Consider the following 19,939-nt stretch of genomic DNA (forward strand, 5'->3'; position numbering starts at 1 on the left):
TATATATATATATATATATATATATATATATATATATATATATATATATATATATATATATATATATATATAGCCTACACAGTACACATACATATATTATGTTAACACAGACTTTTATTTTGGATGCGATTAATCGTTGCCCAGCACTATGTAACAAAACCACTGTAATGTAAAGTGATTTATAATTACCGACTGTGCTGGGCTGGTCCCTTTGTTTTCTTTAAAGACACTGGCCCTTTAAGAGACACACGTCACACAAAGGAGCGGAAGAGACATGTGGAGCTGCAACCATCAACACTTGAAGCCATAAACCATCATTAAACTGCTTCTGGTTCCTGCACAGACGAGTCTGAAATGACGCTGCTGCTGCTTTAAAGCGCTTCAGCTCCGTTTAAGGGCACGTCTCGGCTATTCAACACAAGATAATTTTAGTCCAAAGAGCGAGTCAGACAGCTGAATATATTACAGTAAGTACGTTACCGCAGTGATGCATACTGGCCGTGTGTCAAACCCCAGTGCGCCGCCTACATAGACAACACCTCAGGCGTCTTTCTTTCTGCCACACAGGCCGTTATAGGATTTGCTTGTGTTTATTGTGTCCTCCAGGGTAAAACTTAGATATTAAATAAAAAGTAATAATAACAATAAATACAATAAAAAGAGAAAAATTAAGAATAAAAAAAAAATTGAAAATGCTTGAAGATTGTAAATATTAGGAATTAAATATTGTTCATAAAGTGTAATTTATGGCAATTGCTTTTTGTATGTTATATTAATAAGATTTACACCACATGACACACACACACACACACACACACACACACACACACACACACACACACATATATATATAAAAAGCTAAATTGGAGACACCTTAGATTAGCATTCATGTTGCTGTGTAGTTTTATGAATTGCTGTGTTAATAGTTTAAATTATTGCTGAAAAGCTATTAAAAATCCTACAACATTTTTAAATATAGGCTAGATATGTTGCAGAAACTATTTTCAACTGCTAGATTTTATTTTTTAATGTAGTTTTTATTTATTCTATAAAATTCTATAAAATATATTTGTAATGCTATTTTAAATGTATTTTTAATGTTATTTAATGTTGTCATTATTCATTGTTGTTTTTGTTATAACAACACAACAAAAGATAACTAAATATAAAATGATTTTAAATATTAAAGACAATAACATTTGAAAAACTATATGATGAATACAATAAAAAAATGATTTTCATTTTATATTTTCTAAAATATATTGGTAACACTTTACAATGAGGTTCGTTAGTTAATGTATTAACCAACATGCACTAACAATGAGCAATACGTTTGTTACAGTATTTATTAATCTTTGTTAATATTAGTTAATAAAAATAAAAATGTTAGTTCACAGAGAATTAACGAATGTTAACAAACACAACTTTTGATTTAATAACGAATCAGGAAAGAGATTAAAGATTAATAAATGCTGAAGAAGTATTGTTCATTCTTAGTTCATGTGAACTAGTGAACCTCATTGTAAAGTGTTACCAATATACTTATAACAATGCTCTTGATCAACAACACGGATCCGCCTCTTTGTGAAGTTGAGCTGTAGTTTCTCATCACAGTCATGAGCGCTGAAGCCTTGAGCTGCACTATAAAGTCACCCGTCGCGCTGCAGATTGGAGACGCCGTATCTGATTCATCTCGCCCTGGCGTCTACATAACAGACATCACCCTCGCCGAGCCTGCGAACGTGAGTGTCCCTCACAGTACATCACTTCAGAAAGGTTACAGGTATTGATTGACCAGCATGGGTTTATCAATGCCCGATATCTATCTATTATGCCATCAAGGTATATCCCTTTTTGTGCTTGTGTCTAGATTCAGGAAATCTCTTTCAAGAACTACTACACCGCATATCTGACGGTCCGTTTGCTGCGCAGAGAGGAGGGTTCTGCTAAGTGGGTCACTTGTTTGAGAAACTACTGCCTCATGGCTAATCCACATGCTGAGGCCGGGTCACATGACTATTTCTCCGTCTACAGGCAACAGGTAGGACCAGGCCACTGAGAGGGAACGAGAAACCAAATAATTTATAATTTGGAAAAGAGCAGCGTGAACATTCTGCTAAACTTCTGCTTTTGTAGAATAAAAGTCCCTTTGTGGGGGTTTGAACCTTCAACCTTTTGGATCTTTAACCACTACACCACCAATGCGCCGAAAAGATTTAGTTTTTCCGAAACACCGAAATTTAAGTTATAGCTGAAAACCGAAACTCAAAATACATTTGATTTAATAATCCAGGATTTATTCATATTTATTTAATATTTAACACTAAAAATAATAAAGTATAATTGTATAGCTTGTAAACATTTAAATACATGAAGCAATTTGTCATGCCTCAATAAAGAGCGATCAAAACGACTTTTATTGTTTGAGTTTCGTTATAAAATTGACAGAATTTGAAAGCTGAGACTTTGTTTCATATCTACAGTAACAAAGATTGTTGCGATTATTGGATGGCACAAATAATGTTTGGTGAAGTTTTGTTCACGCATCAACAGAAAACAGAACAGGCTAAAAGATCTCGGGTTATCAGAATGAAGATCAATTAAAAACTAGAAATCGATGTTGTCCACGCGTTTACCGGTTATCTTATTGTGTGCACGAAATTATGGAAGCTTCTTTCCACCACGAAATAAACGATAAATAAGGTCATTGCGACTTTTTATCTAACAATTCTGAGTTTATTATCTCATAATAAAGAGAGAAACTCTGAACTGCGAGAAATAAAGTCAGAATTGTGAGAAATAAAGTTAAAATTACGATAAATAAAGTCAGAATTATGAGATAATAAACTCAGAATTGCAAGAAATAAACTCAGAAATGCGAGAAATAAAGTCAGAATTGCAAGAAATTAACTAACTATTGTGAGAAATATTCACAATTGTGAGAAATAAAGTCAGATTGGGAGATATAAACTCAATTCTATTTCTCACAATTACGAGTTTATACCTCACAATTCTGACTTTATTTCTCGCAATTCTGACTTTATTTTTTCACAATTCTGACTATATTTCTCACAATTCTGACTCGCAATCTGACTTTATACCTCGCAATGTGACTATTTCTCACAATTACGAATTTATTTCTCACAACAGTTAGTTTATTTCTCGCAATGTGACTTTTTCCTCACAATTCTGACTCTATTTCTCACAATTCTGACTTTATTTTTTCACAATTCTGACTAGCAATCTGGCTTTATATCTCGCAATTCTGACTTTATTTCTCACAATAGTTAGTTAATTTAGCGCAATTCTACCTATTTCTCACAATTCTGACTTTATTTCTGACAATTCTGACTAGCAATCTGACTTTATATCTCGCAATTTTGACTTTCTCGCAATGGCGAGTTTATTTCTCGCAATTCTGACTATTTCTCGCAACGGCAAGTTTATTTATCGCAATTCTGACTATTTCTCACAATTCTGACTCGCAATCTGTCTTTATATCTCGCAATGTGACTATTTCTCACAATTACGAATTTATATCTCACAACAGTTAGTTTATTTCTCGCAATGGCACGTTTATTTATCGCCATTCTGACTATTTCTCGCAATTCTGACTTGCAATCTGACTTTATATCTCGCAATGTGACTATTTCTCACAATTACGAATTTATTTCTCACAACAGTTAGTTTATTTCTCGCAATGACTATATTTCTCACAATTCTGACTTTCTCGCAGTGGCAAGTTTATTTCTCGCAATTCTGACTATTTCTCACAATTCTGACTTTATTTCTCACAATTCTGACTAGCAATCTGACTTTATATCTCGCAATTTTGACTTTCTTGCAATGGCGAGTTTATTTTTTTGCAATTCTGACTATTTCTCGCAACGGCAAGTTTATTTATCGCAATTCTGACTATTTCTCACAATTCTGACTTTCTCGCAACGGCAAGTTTATTTATCGCAATTCTGACTATTTCTCACAATTCTGACTCGCAATCTGTCTTTATATCTCGCAATGTGACTATTTCTCACAATTACGAATTTATATCTCACAACAGTTAGTTTATTTCTCGCAATGTGACTTTTTCAAACAATTCTGACTATATTTCTCACAATTCTGACTTTCTCGCAATGGCATGTTTATTTATCGCAATTCTGACTATTTCTCGCAATTCTGACTTGCAATCTGACTTTATATCTCGCAATGTGACTATTTCTCACAATTACGAATTTATTTCTCACAACAGTTAGTTTATTTCTCGCAATGACTATATTTCTCACAATTCTGACTTTCTCGCAATGGCAAGTTTATTTATCGCAATTCTGACTATTTCTCACAATTCTGACTTTATTTCTCCCAATTCTGACTCGCAATTTGACTTTAATTCTCGCAATGTGACTTTTTCTCACAATTACGAGTTTATTTCTCACAATAGTTAGTTTATTTCTCGCAATTCTGACTATTTCTCACAATTCTGACTTTATTTCTAACAATAGTTTGTTTATTTCTTGCAATTTCTGACTTTATTTCTCACAATAGTTAATTTATTTCCTCGCAATTCTGACTATATCTCACAATGACGAGTTTATTTCTCCCAATCTGACTTTATATCTCGCAATTCTGACTTTATTTTTTGTAATTCTACGTTTATAACTCGCAATGTGACTTTATTTCTCACAATTTTCTCACAGACTTTATTGCTTCATACGAAATGACACTGACACCATCAAAACATTTTCTCGTGACCAACATGAACATGAGCGAAATCCGCATCAGGAACTTTTTTGCTCTCATACGAAACTCCCAATTGCACAGTTTCCTACTGAAATAACTGAATTTTACCCGCAAAATGTTCAGAACAACTGTAAATGTTACCGCACCTTTATAGATTACGAATTCTTCAAATTGTGCATGTATGACAATTTACTTATTTCAAATAGTAGTATATGCCATAATTGCTGCTTTTGCAAGCAGGCAAAAGATGTGATATTTGTAATCTTTTTAAATAATGTCCTCTGTGACAACACCAGCAATTGTGTCCGCAGGATATCTTCAGGTTTTCAATTAAAAAACCCTAACCGTTTTGTCAGCCATCCCAGCATAATCGCAGCAGCTCGGAGAACATTTTGTTTGTCATCACGGTGATTTGGCCCATTTGTGGCTCTCCGGGGATCTGATGTCCCGGTCTTTGATCTGTGAGTTGCCTGTAATGACTGCTTTAATGTATTGAGATCAGGCTCCCTCGACGCTTTTCAGCTCCGTTTCAAAGACATGAAGATATTAGATGCGAGTCCTCGAGTGAACTCTCAGATGATTGGATGCGAAGCTCTGCGCTGTATGGACACCTTTAGTGTCATCAAATGAAATTTGCATCGAAAATCCCACCTGGGACACCACATAGCTCTCACCCCATCTGCCATAATCTGTATAAGCCCTTTTCTTTTTTATGTCAACTGGCTGTGGAATGATAAATAAGTCTTTATTAAGAAAGGTAGAAATATTTAAAACAACGTCCTTGTGGGTCTTTATAATTACAAGGACATGTCTTCACTTATGGATTCTCACTGTGAATGTAAAAGAATTAGTTCACTCAAAAATAAAAATGCTGTCATCATTTTTCTCCAAAACCTGACTTTCTCTCTACTGTGGAAGACAAAAGATTTTTTTTTAAAGAAAACCCTTTTTTCATAGATTTAAAGTCAATTGGGCTGTCAAGATCTAAAATGACAATAGAGAAGATAAAAAGTCTAATGTAGACTATTTAATGTGTTTATTTAATGTGTTAAAGCTAAATAGAAATATAAAAAAAAGAAGAAAAAGCACATAAAATTACTAAAGCTAAAATTATTATATATATATATGAGTGTGTGTGTGTGCGTGTGTGTGTGTGTGTGTGTGTGTGTGTGTGTGTGTGTGTGTGTGTTTGCTGTTTATGGGTTTGGAATGACATTATTTGTAATAATTACAATTATATGATTTATAATGGCAAATATTTTCACTTTGGTGTGAACTAGCACAAGTGATTTAAAGAGGTAAAGAGTGGCGGTGTGTGGCATTTGCATGGTTTCTCTGGAGACGGCCTTCAAAATCTCTTTAAATCTCTGAGAAAACAAGCAGATAATTTGCCAGTCTTTGCAGCCTCGGTTTACTCCTCTGCATAAGTAACTTATTCCAAGCGTTAAAAAAAAGCGACACAGTTTTGCAGATTACTACATGAAACTGTCTCTTTTATCAGGTTTTCATTCTGTCTAGTTAATTAAGGCATGGAAAACGCACATCCTTAGTGTCTAAATTCCGACGTTCATTCTTAATTTAACCTTTGTTTCTTTGATAGCTGCATGAAAGACCCAGAACTCTCCCAACTTTGTGTCACTTCTCGCTGAGATCTTTTCTTCTCTATATGGGTCTTCTCAGATGCTGACGGAGCCTGATAACGTGACGACAGTTAGACTCATCTCGCGACAGCCCTCCTCAGTGTGGCACAGTTTCAGCATTGAGGAAATTAACATTTACCCGTGTGCAAAAGAGGTAACTATGTAGAATAAATGGTCATTTATGACATATAATTAATCACTTTATATATATATATATATATATATATATATATATATATATATATATATATATATAGTCCCCCAGATCTTTACCACCATTTGAAAACCTCGAGCCAAAACAAGTCGTATGTAGATGTAACATTACATAACATTAACTACTTTTTCATGAACAGTACAATAAATGTTTTTTTGTGAATTTTGTTTTTCATTTGTTTTTGTTTTGTTTGTTTTTTTGCTTTTGTACTTTTGTTTGGAGTTTGTTTTAAATGCTTTTGTTGTCCTTTTGTTTTGTTTGTTTGTTTTGCTTTGCTATGCTTTGGTTTTGGTTTGTTTGAAGTTTGTTTTTGATGTAGTTTGCTTTTCTATTTTTCTATTTTTTTTTATTGTTTAGTTTCAATCAAAACCTTTTATTTTAAAACAAAACCTACAAAGTTTTTTCTTTCTTTTTTTCTGGACAGTTAGTTTTTATTTTGTTTGCTTTTCTGTTTTTGTTTGGAGTTGTTTTGTTTGCTTGGTTTTTGGTTTGTTTGTGTATGTTTTTTTTTTGTTTGTTTTTTTTTTTTTCGTCTGTCCGGGACTCAAGAGCCAGTTGTTTGCTTTTTAAAAAAAATGTATTTGCTTAAAAAAAAAAAAAAAAAAAAAATTATGAAGCAGTATTTTACCAAAACGTCATCAGTGTACTATATGTTCCTGCTTGGTTTTGTTTCATTTTGTATTTGTGTTTGTTTGGAGTTTTATTTATATATTCATTTATTTATTTTATTGCTTAGCTTTTTGTTTTGTTTAAAGCAGTATTTTACCTTAACCTACAGAGTTGCTTGGTCTATGAGTTATTTTTGTCTTTCCAGTACCCAAATCCATTTTTTTATTTGTTTTTGTTTTTGTTTTGTTCTGTATTATTTTTTTTGCTTGGTTTGGCAGTAGTTTACCAAACCTTGTTCAGTGCTTGTGTTGTTTTCGCCTGTCCAGGACTTGGAGCGAGATGTTCCTGCCTGGTTATCCACTCTCACACCTGTAGAGGAGCCTCTTGATTTGAATGTGAGTATTGTGTGTCTTAAAATTTGTTGTATAATGCACAACAGTTGTCATCTAATGAATATTGAAAATCTTGTTGTTTAACAGCATATACAATGCTCCCTTTAAAGACTGCTAATGCCATTTCATTTAACAGCACACAGGCGTCTCTGTAGTTTCTTTGTATTTATGCAGCTCTGAGGTGTTAATTAACAATTTTGCTTAAGAACAGAACGAAAAGATAATTACGGAAATGTACTCTCAGGTTGTCGTTTTTCAATCGCTGAGCATTGTGGACGTGTCACAACTCCCAGTCCCATTTATCTGTCATTTGCATTAGAAATGTAAAATGCTTGTTTGATGGTTTGAAAGTGTCTCTATAGCTTTATCAATGACGGCTCAACTTAATGTTTATTTAAACAGTTTCACCACCTGAGAAGCAGAAGTAATCATAATTCATAATTTGTGGATTTGCCTCTAGTATTCCATTATGCTTTTTTACATGTTCAACTTTCTTTAGTGTGTAATGTTGCTGTTTGAGCATGACAATGTCTGCAAAGTTACAAAGTCCCTCCAGCTGGAATTATTCTCTATTTCAGTGCCACTGTTTCTGAAGTCCTTGAAATGCCTCCATTGTAGTCTTGAGTTTTCTTCTGGGAATGAACACGACGAAATATTTCATTTAAACAATTCATATGCTGAATTGAGAATTTTTAAACACCTTTGAAGCGGTTGACCAATCACAACACACTGATCCAGCCGACCAATCAGAGCACATTATGATTTTCAGAAGGAGGGGCTTCACAGAGACAGGAACTAAACAGGGGTGTGTTTCCCGTACAACGGCGTTAAGTCGCTGCCTAACTACCATAGTACGATTCACCCATCGTTGAAGAAATCAACTAGCTAGTCACGACTGTTTCCTGAAACTGTATTGGCGCAAAGTGGTCTTTAACCACGTTGGTTTATGACGTCACGCACGTGTTGGAGTAATAACTTATTTTAATGAAACCGTCTGAGATCGAATTAATGCTAGATGTTTTGCTATAAATTGCAGACATGACATCTGAGCACTATTTCTCATTTTTCTCAGTTATTTCGCTTTATTTCCAGATTCAATCATAGACTCGTTCTTAGAAGAGCACTTTCTCACATGTGCACTATTCAGAAACACTGCTTTGAATCTCTTGACAAACTAAAAGACGTAAATGACATTTGTATGTATTCTAAATAAAAGACACAGGTTGTACTGAATGTCAGCTTGCTTATTTTGCTCAAGATAAGGATTTATTGAGTCCACATGTCATGAAAACTAGAAACTCTGCTTCTAACCACAGGTCGAGAGCTGTCGTTCCAAACACACAACTTTGCGATGCTGTTTGCGAATGTTCGTTGGAACGATAGTTTCGAGAAACACCGACTCCTTGAACTATGCTGATAATGACGGAACTTGCGACCAGAGTTGGCTAACGATGGAAACACACCGCAGAGCGTTACTGACAGACTGGGAAGAGAGGAGCTGCAATAATGGAGAATATGTGAAAAAATAATGAACATTCAAGCATGAAAACATGTTCTAGAGCCCAAAAACAAAATTAAGACTTTGTAAGAGGGCATAATAGGTCCTCTTTAAAAAAACATATTTGTCTACCGCCAATTAATCAGCATTTAGACCAAGACTCTAAAACATTAAATGCAAGATATCTGTTTTTTTGTTTTGTTTTTGATGAATACTTTTATGTGAAAATGAGTGATATGCACTCTTCATATAAACATCTTACAATAATAATTATTCTCCTCTCTATGGCAGTACTTTACTGCCACTTGCTGGTCAAAACTGAATCTTCGACTGCACTCCACAAATACCAAGAATTTTCCCTTTTTTAAATTTTTTATTATTATTATTTTGGTTTATTTTCATCGTTTGTGTTCTACATAAGCAAAAATGTGAAACGTTTGAAACGACGTCAGGTGTCTGGTGCATTATACCTTTAATAATGCGTATGTGTGTGTGTGTTGCTCAGGGACTTCCTGATCCAGAGACGGTGTCCTCCAGCATTCAGCAGATGTGGGCGCTCACTGAGATCATGCAGGCGAGCCAGACTGCGGCTTCCATCGGACGCTTCGACGTGAGTTACGCTGTCGTGTACCTGTACCATTATCTTTCTTTTGTACTGAATTAACATGTTAATTCCATTTTCAGGTGGAAGGCTCTTATGACGTCAAATTACTGTCGTACACATAACGGGAGTGCTGAAAACTGAACCACACTTATCATCCGTTTCATTTCCTGAGATGAAACCACTTGCACTGGGATAGTTTTATTCAATATTGGAATTACTGTTCATGCATGTTATTTTATTGTACATATTTATTTATTTAGGTTTCAGTATTATTTAACTTCCATGAAACTTTGATGTATATTACATATACATCTCATAAACTGCATGAATGACTATAAACAGCACAGTATTATGTGTAACATGCATAACTGGAAAAGTCATTTGGTCAAAAGTTGTGGGGAGGCTGTATATTAAATTGACATGCAAATGATTAAGATTACTTATGTATTTATTTACGCATTTGTGATTCACATTCAATAAAAATAGTCATCCATGCGTAGACTGCAAATGTTTCTCATTCATCTTAGACGCTGTCGTTTGTAAATAATATTAATTTATCAAAGTATGTAATTACATTGATGCACTGTTACATTAGGCTTCAGTCTGAAGATTTATTGGCTTGTACTTTATTTTAAGGTGTCATTGTTACAGTGTAATTCTATATTTAAGTACTGAGTAATATTAAGCAACTACATGTACTTTAGGGTTAGGGTTTGGTTGAGGGTTAGTTGCATGTAATTATGCATAATTTACTGTTATTACTATGGTAAGTACATGTAACACGTAACAAGGACACTGTAAAATAAAGTGTTACCATTTATTGTCATATTTTCAGTACAAAATTAGAAAAATAGTCTGCTATTTCTGCCTAAAGGAATTATCTACCACATAATGTCAAATTAAATATTGAGATAATCTTCATGGTGAGATTTTAAAGTGAATCGCTCTTGCCGGACTATCTTTTGACGTCTTTTTTTTTTTTTTTATGAGATGCATCTCACTTTGTGTTAATTAAAACTCAATGGACATGTTCATGGTTGCCAGGCAGTAATCAAGAGCAGCGCTGCTTCCTAATGCTAATCATTGGAAATCAATGGTCGGTGTCCAAGAGGAGCCTCCATCTGTCTCTGCTGGCATCTCGCGCACATCGTCTATGCAACATTAGCCTGCAAATGGAGCTCCGCGACGCCGTCCCCACAAAGTCAAGTCTAAAAGTTTTTCTTGTGCAGACATTGATGGCTGATATTCGTAAGTTAAAGTGTATTAAGGTAACGCACATCATTATGTGTCACTTTGAGTCTGGCACACACAGGGCTAACGGCACATTCGTCTTTATTCTCTTTTAGACCACTAGATGGCACAAAAATTCAGCTCAGCACTTTTGATGCACGTGGAAATTCTTCTGATCCTTGACGTGATCGCGGACAGCAACGTAAAGTTGATTCTGCGCTAATTTGATCTAATATTAAATTTTTTTTTAAATGTTGTAGATTTACGTAGCAAATGAGAATCAATAAAATTGACTATATTTTAAAGCAAATGGTCTTGTTAATGATTTTCAGTTTTGTTCAAGGTAATGCAACAATTTTTCAATAACGGAAGAATATGTAAAGTATAGTATTTGAGGCGAAAAGCATGATAATTAACATGATAATGAACAGCTGGCTGACTTTTCCATGTGTTGCCATGACATGGTTAGATTCAGATGGTACATATCATATATTATGTTGGATGTCCACCTTAGAGATAATCACTATCATATTTAAAAATACGACATTAAAAATATCATATGGGTTACTACTGTAAAGCTATATAACATTATTATTGGATCTTATTCACTGCTTTCAGAATCTTATTTTATAATAAACATATTTTAATGACAGTATATTATTGAACAAAGATGATTTTATTTATTTATCAAAATAAACTGAAAATAGTTCAAACTTTGCTGAAGTTATTAAAAACATTATGTTTGCTAAAGTATTTGTATCAATACTGCATGCTGGTTTTACTCTGTGTGTCTGTGTGGTAAAAGGCCCGCCTCGCCACCTCATACTACATTTATAAGATTTATAAACAAAACATGATTTTTTTTTTCTGCAATCATACACTGTGAGTCTGAAAAACACATATTTCTAAAGGTGTGCCTTTATCCCCGTTGTGTGCTTTATTATCTGCAGTGTGATCTACACATGTTAAAATTATTAAATTAACTCTGGAATTTTTGGCTATTTGGATTTAATTATTAATAACCTTCTTCTAAACACATCAAGTTTATCCGGTTTGATTTGCACAGCTCATCTGCTTGTGTCTCCAATAGATGGCAGTAGATAAACACGTAAAATACAACTGACGTAAAAACGCCTATATTGATGCATTATTAACACCAAAATGTCACCTTCTAGTTTAGAGATAATGGAGATTTTAATTAGTTCCCCAAAAATAGTCAATACGCATTAGTTCCGGTTAACACCCACACTGGATCCATTACACTACAGCTGTAACATTGACAGTTAACAGTTTGGGCAAAACCTACTCACACTCAAGCAATCCAAGTGGATACAATATATATTTTCATTGTAATTTCAAGTATTTAAGCGTAACCTTTTAGATAAACAAATTGTAAAACAATGAGATTAACGTTTCAGTTGTGTGTAAACTTTTGTGGTTAATGTTAGCAGTTAGCACCGGTAGCCTATGCTATCTAACAGTTAGCTGCTATTTTTAAGATGGCTTCAAATTAAACAATTTCACATTATTTCTCAATATTATTTTTAAATTGGCTAACATGAGTGACTTGTATCTGAGTTTTATTTGTCATGGTACTAGTAGCCTACTATTCAGATCCACTTCAATGTTTTACATTTACTCAATTCATAAAGTAGCCTACATTTCACTGATTTCACAGCTTAAAAATGTTTTACAAAAATTTGTACATTGTTCAAAGTATATTTTGCATGTTTTTTTTTTTTTTTTTTTGCCATTTTATTGTGTCTCCAATAGATGGCAGTAGCTAAACACACTGAGCAAAGAAATACTGACAAAAACAAGACGGCCTACATTGATAGACTGGTAAAATCAACTAAATACCACCTGTTAGTTTAGTGGTAATGAATGGATTTTATTTCACACAAAACACAGGCAAGACCCATTACTCACCACATTAGGTTAAAGGATGTACTGGGTTCAATACAAGTGAAGCTCTTTACAGGTTAAGCAGTATCGACAGCATTGTAGGCAGAATGTCAATTACCACTGAAAATAATTTCGACTCATTGCTACTTAAAATGGAAGTCTATGGGGCAATTGCTCGATTGTAAGCATTCTGTCGATGTGTTTGTTCTTTCACAAACTGGGGGGGGGGGGGTGGACTGTGAATTGGCATCATGCCTTAAATGCACCAGGAACCTACTGAACCATTATATTCCCGTTATTAGTACAACATTAGAGTTGACATACAACATAACTTCATGCAAACATGGCCATTTACTGCAGGCAGAAGATCAGATTTTTCAGTTAGCATTAGCAAATCTCAAGTTTCAAATGCATTTAGCTCTCATTTAAAGTCCCCCTGTGGTGAAAATCAAGCTTTTAATGTTGTTTATGTCTATGTGGTGTTTTTATGTGTTTTAGACAAACCATGTGCAAATGCATAAGTCAACACCATTGCTGAGTATTTTCTCCTTAAAACTGCAGTGAATCAAAAACGTGGTTTGAAATCGCTGGTGTTTCTGATGTCACAAACTACCTTGAAACCAATCAGGTCAACGTGTGATCGTCAATGATTGGATCTCTGAGTGAGTGGAGACGGGACTCATTTGCATATTCATAAAACAGCATTTACTAAATGAAGCAAGGGTAGAGTTACATTCAAGCTATACTTTAAGGCATGATAGTATATATATATATATATATGGGGACTTTAAGTCTTTGAGTCTCAAGTGAATGTCTGAAATAAAAAAGATTTCAGCCCAAAAAGGGAGAAGAAACTTCACAAATAAACTGTATTCTGTTAAATTGCTGATACAAAACACTAAAATTGCAGATGGACAATAACTTCTTAAGTTATTACTTCTTAACTACTTAAGAATCTTAAGTTCCTCTTTATAGTTTCTATATACGCTACACAAGTTAATTTCCAAAAATGACAACAAAACTCCATAAAAGTACCATAAAAGTTGTTCTTCTGTGTTATATTTGATAACCTTCTGTGTGGAATACACCGAAAAGTGACTTGTATATTGAAAGATGTCAAAATACACGTGGAACTATATATACTATATATAACCGAACAAAGAAATGGAAAAATTTCATCATGTCTTTCCTGTTGCTAATTCCCTTAGTTGTGAATTAACACGTATAGTTCGTGGCACTGTACAAGTCATTTGAAAAGGAATTGATAGGGTGTCCTTTACAATAGGTCTTAATTGCCATTTTATCCATTTCAGAGGTTGGCCAGAGGATAACTATCCGTCACTGAGAAGCAGAACATTATCCTGAAAGGGATTTTAATTGAAACCGAATTATTGAGAGACTTGTACTCTACTGACAGAAGATTTGTCTGGACTCTGCTGACAACTGGTTATTTGAATTCAATATTGACATGACTTGTGCAATCGCGCTTCTCAGGACGACAGATTAACTGTGAAGAAACAATTAGTTTCTGCATTAAAGAGAAACTTCTGCTGAAAATGAAGCAATTATCTTCCTCGGCAAACCCATCAGGTCTGTTAATAAGTGGAAAAGTGTGAGGCCTTTGACCAGTATTTAGTTCACACTTGGTTTGCTCTCAAACAAAAATCCATTGTTGTTGTCTGAATTTAAAGGGTAAGAGAAATGCCTTGGAAAAGCAGTAGCATGCAAAATGTTCACCGCCGGTTGATGTCCATTATGCGTAATGGACCTGAGCACACGCCTCAAGCATCATGACAGTTGTTGTGGTTGTACCAAGTAGTTATTTCCCAACAGGGAGCGTCTAAACGGCAAGGGGTTGGACACTTTGTGAGAACAAAGCAATCCATTCGCACCCCGTTAAGAAGACCTGACTCATTCAATTCAAGCATCTCAGACAAATCTTTTACCCTCAGATGTTATTCAACACTTAGTAATGTCTGGCTCCATCAAATTTTCAACTTTGGATCTTTTAGGATCCTGTGCTAATGTGAGTTTCAATTCTTTCGCATTTGTACAATGAATTCATCTTTAATCTCTTTGAAATCTTCAAAATGAATTTCAACTAGCACTATATATTGTTACTAATTAAACGTGTTACTATATTTTCAAGCACTTCGTGAAGCTTTTAAACCTTTTGTTTTGAAACAGGGATTCGGAGCACGTATCAAACTGCCTAAGTCATCTGGTTTCAGTAATAGAGGCTTTGTTATGGCATAACCATTTTGAAATGTTTTGAAATTTCAATTGTTCGCCGCTAGAGAGCGATGATCTCTGTGAACCCATGAGCCTGTGTCTATGGTAAAAAAAAAAGGGTTTTGACACATACAATAAAAGCAGGAATGTGTCTCCCTCGTCTACTTGTGATCCGATTGACCAAATCTTAATACCAGGTGTAAACAGGTCCTTATAATCTCTTATTGGCCTGATTAACCAAGCTCTCCATAAAACAAGCCCTACAATTTAATAAAGTAACACTTCATATTAAATGGTATTAGATGATTTGTTGAATGCATTTATTAGATTACACCTTCAATTAAACATTTGCAATTGCCTTGTAAAAGGTGTTTTCGTTTCATTAACACCGTTTTGATTAGCAGGCGTCACCAGCGTGTGCAGTTCCGAGCACTTCGAAACAGTGAATCATTATGCAAAACAATCGGTTCAATTAAATCAAAGTTTCAAAAAGCTTAATTTCTCCCATAGTTGTTTGACTTGCCCTCATATCATTCCAAACCTGAATGATTTTCTTCTGTCCTTTGAACACAAGGACAGACATTTCTACAGAATGTCAACCTTTTACAAACAATGATTGCTCTAAGCTATTTTGGCACCACAACTGGCATAAAAAGTAGTAAAACTAAGGACAGATTTCAGTAACAATCCCCTGTTTGCCATTGGTCCATCAAACGATCACTCCATTGGCAGAGAGCCACTTCCAAGTGATCTGATTGGCTAACACACCCAGTTCATGAGCAGATTATTTCTTTTGTTTACAAAACAGTATAGGACTGTTGCAAAAACAAGTGTTATTTCTCAGGTAGTTCTGTAGTTCTCCGTCAGCCAAGGGACATTTTATGTGATATTTACCCCCCAAAAAATCACTTGTTGCAGCTTTAACCACAGGTTACTCCGAGAGATTGTCCATGTAAGAAGTAAAAGGTGACATCCTGAACATTAAATGATGTGGTGATCAATAGATCCGATTCTATGAGATACAATAGAGTGCCCAACCAAGCTCCATCATATAATTTAGCCCAGGTATCATATAAAAACCAACAGCACACTGAGTATTGATTCATATATTGACTTAATTCTGTGGATGGAATTGTGTCTCTCTTACCGCAGCTTTATTTTAGGTACCGAGAGATCCTCTAGAGCTGGTACGGTTCTCGAATCTCCCACATTATCATGCAGGAGCTCTGTTTTTTAGCCAGAACATACTTGGACTGGTCATGCTGAAGCCAATTACAATAATGAATTAGTCACCACTCACAAGCGTTTCTCTCAGAACAAACCACATCCAGATCGGGAGTCCCTGTCTTTGTGGAGCTATTAGAAACTGGCAACTGGCAACCTTTTTGCTGCATCCAAGTTTTTCCACAATATAAATAGCAGTTTGGATTGTCAGAATTTGCAACGTCCATAATTCCCAATACGTATTCTAGTGGTCAGAGATCTGCAATAGAAGCTGAGCAAGGAATAAAGATTATCAGTCCTTCAATTAGTAGCTATATGTACTTGTGAAAACACACTCAATAAAAATTGGATTCGCATTGGTTAAATAGGCTATAGTATTCAGTCTGAATTGTATGGTCGGGGTTGTGTGCTTTAAGCCATCTGCCCTAATGCCTCCATCAATTCCCATTTCACTACAGGATAATTGGGAAAGTTTATGAGATATAAGTGCTCTTCGCTTAATTCATGCATCTATTTAGATGGCACATCATCACGCTGGCCCTTTATTACCATAGAGCAAATTACAGTGAGAAACTTCACCATCAAGAATGCTTTAGCAAGAGACATCAACAAGCCAAAGCGGCATTAATCAGGCCCATAATCATCCCTCATCTGCATTTTGCCGTCATAACTTTTGATTGTCATTGCGAATGGTGGAAAAATAACAGTGATTGCCAGTCGTCACAGATAGCAGTTCTGCACTTGGTATATATATATATATATATATATATATATATATATATATATATATATATATATGATATATAGGGACTTGTTTATACAGTGAGGGAAATAAGTATTTGAACACCCTGCTATTTTGCAAGTTCTCCCACTTGGAAATCATGGAGGGGTCTGAAATTGTCATCGTAGGTGCATGTCCACTGTGAGAGACATAATCTAAAAAAAAAAAATCCAGAAATCACAATATGATTTTTTAACTATTTATTTGTATGATACAGCTGCAAATAAGTATTTGAACACCTGTCTATCAGCTAGAATTCTGACCCTCAAAGACCTGTTAGTCTGCCTTTAAAATGTCCACCTCCACTCCATTTATTATCCTAAATTAGATGCACCTGTTTGAGGTCGTTAGCTGCATAAAGACACCTGTCCACCCCATACAATCAGTAAGAATCCAACTACTAACATGGCCAAGACCAAAGAGCTGTCCAAAGACACTAGAGACAAAATTGTACACCTCCACAAGGCTGGAAAGGGCTACGGGGAAATTGCCAAGCAGCTTGGTGAAAAAAGGTCCACTGTTGGAGCAATCATTAGAAAATGGAAGAAGCTAAACATGACTGTCAATCTCCCTCGGACTGGGGCTCCATGCAAGATCTCACCTCGTGGGGTCTCAATGATCCTAAGAAAGGTGAGAAATCAGCCCAAAACTACACAGGAGGAGCTGGTCAATGACCTGAAAAGAGCTGGGACCACCGTTTCCAAGGTTACTGTTGGTAATACACTAAGACGTCATGGTCTGAAATCATGCATGGCACAGAAGGTTCCCCTGCTTAAACCAGCACATGTCAAGGCCCGTCTTAAGTTTGCCAATGACCATTTGGATGATCCAGAGGAGTCATGGGAGAAAGTCATGTGGTCAGATGAGACCAAAATAGAACTTTTTGGTCATAATTCCACTAAACGTGTTTGGAGGAAGAAGAATGATGAGTACCATCCCAAGAACACCATCCCTACTGTGAAGCATGGGGGTGGTAGCATCATGTTTTGGGGGTGTTTTTCTGCACATGGGACAGGGCGACTGCACTGTATTAAGGAGAGGATGACCGGGGCCATGTCTGAGACCAGCCACCCGGACAGCTGCTGCAACAATCAGTTTGCATAACCAAAAAATTTCTGCACAAACTGCCAGAAACCGTCTCAGAGAAGCTCATCTGCATGCTCATGATCCTCATCAGGGTCTCGACCTGCAGTTCGTCATCGTAACCGACTTGAGTGGGCAAATGCTCACATTCGATGGCGTCTTTTGCACTTTGGAGAGGTGTTCTCTTCACGGATGAATCCTGGTTTTCACTGTACAGGGCAGATGTCAGACAGCGTGTATGGCATTGTGTGGGTGAGCGGTTTGCTGATGTCAACGTTGTGGATCGAGTGGCCCATAGTGGCGGTGAGTTTCTGGTATGGGTATGTTATGGACAACGAACACAGGTGCATTTTATTGAAGACATTTTGAATGCACAGAGATACCGTGACGAGATCCTGAGGCCCATTGTTGTGCCATTCATCCACGACCAACACCTCATGTTGTAGCATGATAAGGCACGGCCCCATTCCAACATTCCACAGGCCACAATCGACAACCTGATCAACTCTATGGGAAGGAGATGTGTTGCACTGCGTGAGGCAAATGGCGATCAAACCAGACTTGTGTATACTGTATATACATAAGTCCCTATATAGGTCCAATAACCAGTCAGTATCTGGTGTGACCACCATTTGCCTCACGCAATGCAACACATCTCCTTCGCATAGGGGACATACATAACATATATAGGGACTTGTGTACATACAGTATATACTGTATATACAGTATATATATATATAGTGTGTATATATATATATATATATATATATATATATATATATATATATATATATATACACTGATTTACTCCCAGGTCTGTTCATTTAAGAGGATCTTTTCATGTTAAAATGCACTCGAGTACAACTGCCAATATGAGTATATTACTGGTGAAATCTTGAGTAAAAATCTGGCCTCTGTTAGGATGGTTATGATCTGCTCTGCCTCTATCTTTATTATTTTTCATATCTTTTCCAAACAGATTTTTTTTTTACATTTGGCAATTGTGTGATGCATATATTGCTAAATATGTATTCATTCTACGTCGTCTTTATCCTCTTTGTCTTTTCCCCTTCTCACACGCTCTTTTGTATTTTCCTCCTTTTCACTCTATTTTCTCGGAATTATGTGGTAATTGATATGGTAATTGTGTTCATGCATTAAGCAGTGAAATGTGTCTAACCAGCGTAGCTGCGGATGCTAACTCTCTAGATGTGATGATTGTACACAGTGGGAGGATGTCAATCAAATAAACTAGAATCGTTTTGTTTGCCAGTGTTGGCCATTATGGGGTTGCCATTTGTCAATTGAAATTGACCCTATTTACGTTCCTAATACTATGTTCTCGGTCTAACTATAAATTATGTGATGGTGCACGTTATTGCAAAGGACATAAAATGCTATTTTTAACAGATTTGGCTTCTTGGCCACTAGATGTAGGCATTAGTTGTTCTTGTACAGTAATTATCTGCTAATACAAAATGGTATTGTCTTTAAAAGTATGCCAACAGACTTCAACGCAGTTTTACTAATCTTTCTGGTGGAATTAGCAATTATATGCTAACTAATGTGCCTCATGTAAAGACTCCTGATAATGTCAGCACTCAAGCCGTTCTATCCTAGCATCAACTTTGCCAGATAAAATTACCATCTATGAATATGACAATACTACTACAGCTGTTTTCAACCTAGTTGAGGCCTTGATAGCTATAGGCATCCTATAAGACTGATTTAAAATGTTCTTCATAGGCACTTTATACAGGACACAGAGCTCCTCATGTGAATGTTGCTAA

General features: G+C 35.6%; 1 protein-coding gene across 3 annotated transcripts; it reads left to right on the forward strand.

Annotated features, from left to right (window-relative positions):
* Window positions 1–250: 250 nt before the first annotated feature.
* Window positions 251–10,284, forward strand: nicn1 (nicolin 1). Of its 3 annotated transcripts, none has more exons than XM_081384236.1 (7): window positions 251–467; window positions 1,615–1,742; window positions 1,871–2,041; window positions 6,418–6,531; window positions 7,527–7,595; window positions 9,596–9,700; window positions 9,775–10,284. In XM_081384236.1, exons 2-7 carry the CDS (start codon window positions 1,617–1,619, stop codon window positions 9,814–9,816), a joined length of 627 nt encoding a protein of 208 aa, XP_081240362.1. In that variant the 5' UTR covers window positions 251–467; window positions 1,615–1,616; the 3' UTR covers window positions 9,817–10,284. The 3 variants fall into 3 exon arrangements, with proteins under 3 accessions (XP_081240362.1, XP_081240363.1, XP_081240364.1); XM_081384237.1 differs by having other exon boundaries at window positions 1,591–1,742; window positions 9,775–10,192; XM_081384238.1 differs by having other exon boundaries at window positions 1,602–1,742; window positions 9,775–10,192.
* The last annotated feature ends 9,655 nt before the right edge of the window (window positions 10,285–19,939 follow it).

Source organism: Scardinius erythrophthalmus (assembly GCF_964197995.2).
Source record: "Scardinius erythrophthalmus genome assembly, chromosome: 14".
NCBI lineage: Eukaryota > Metazoa > Chordata > Actinopteri > Cypriniformes > Leuciscidae > Scardinius > Scardinius erythrophthalmus.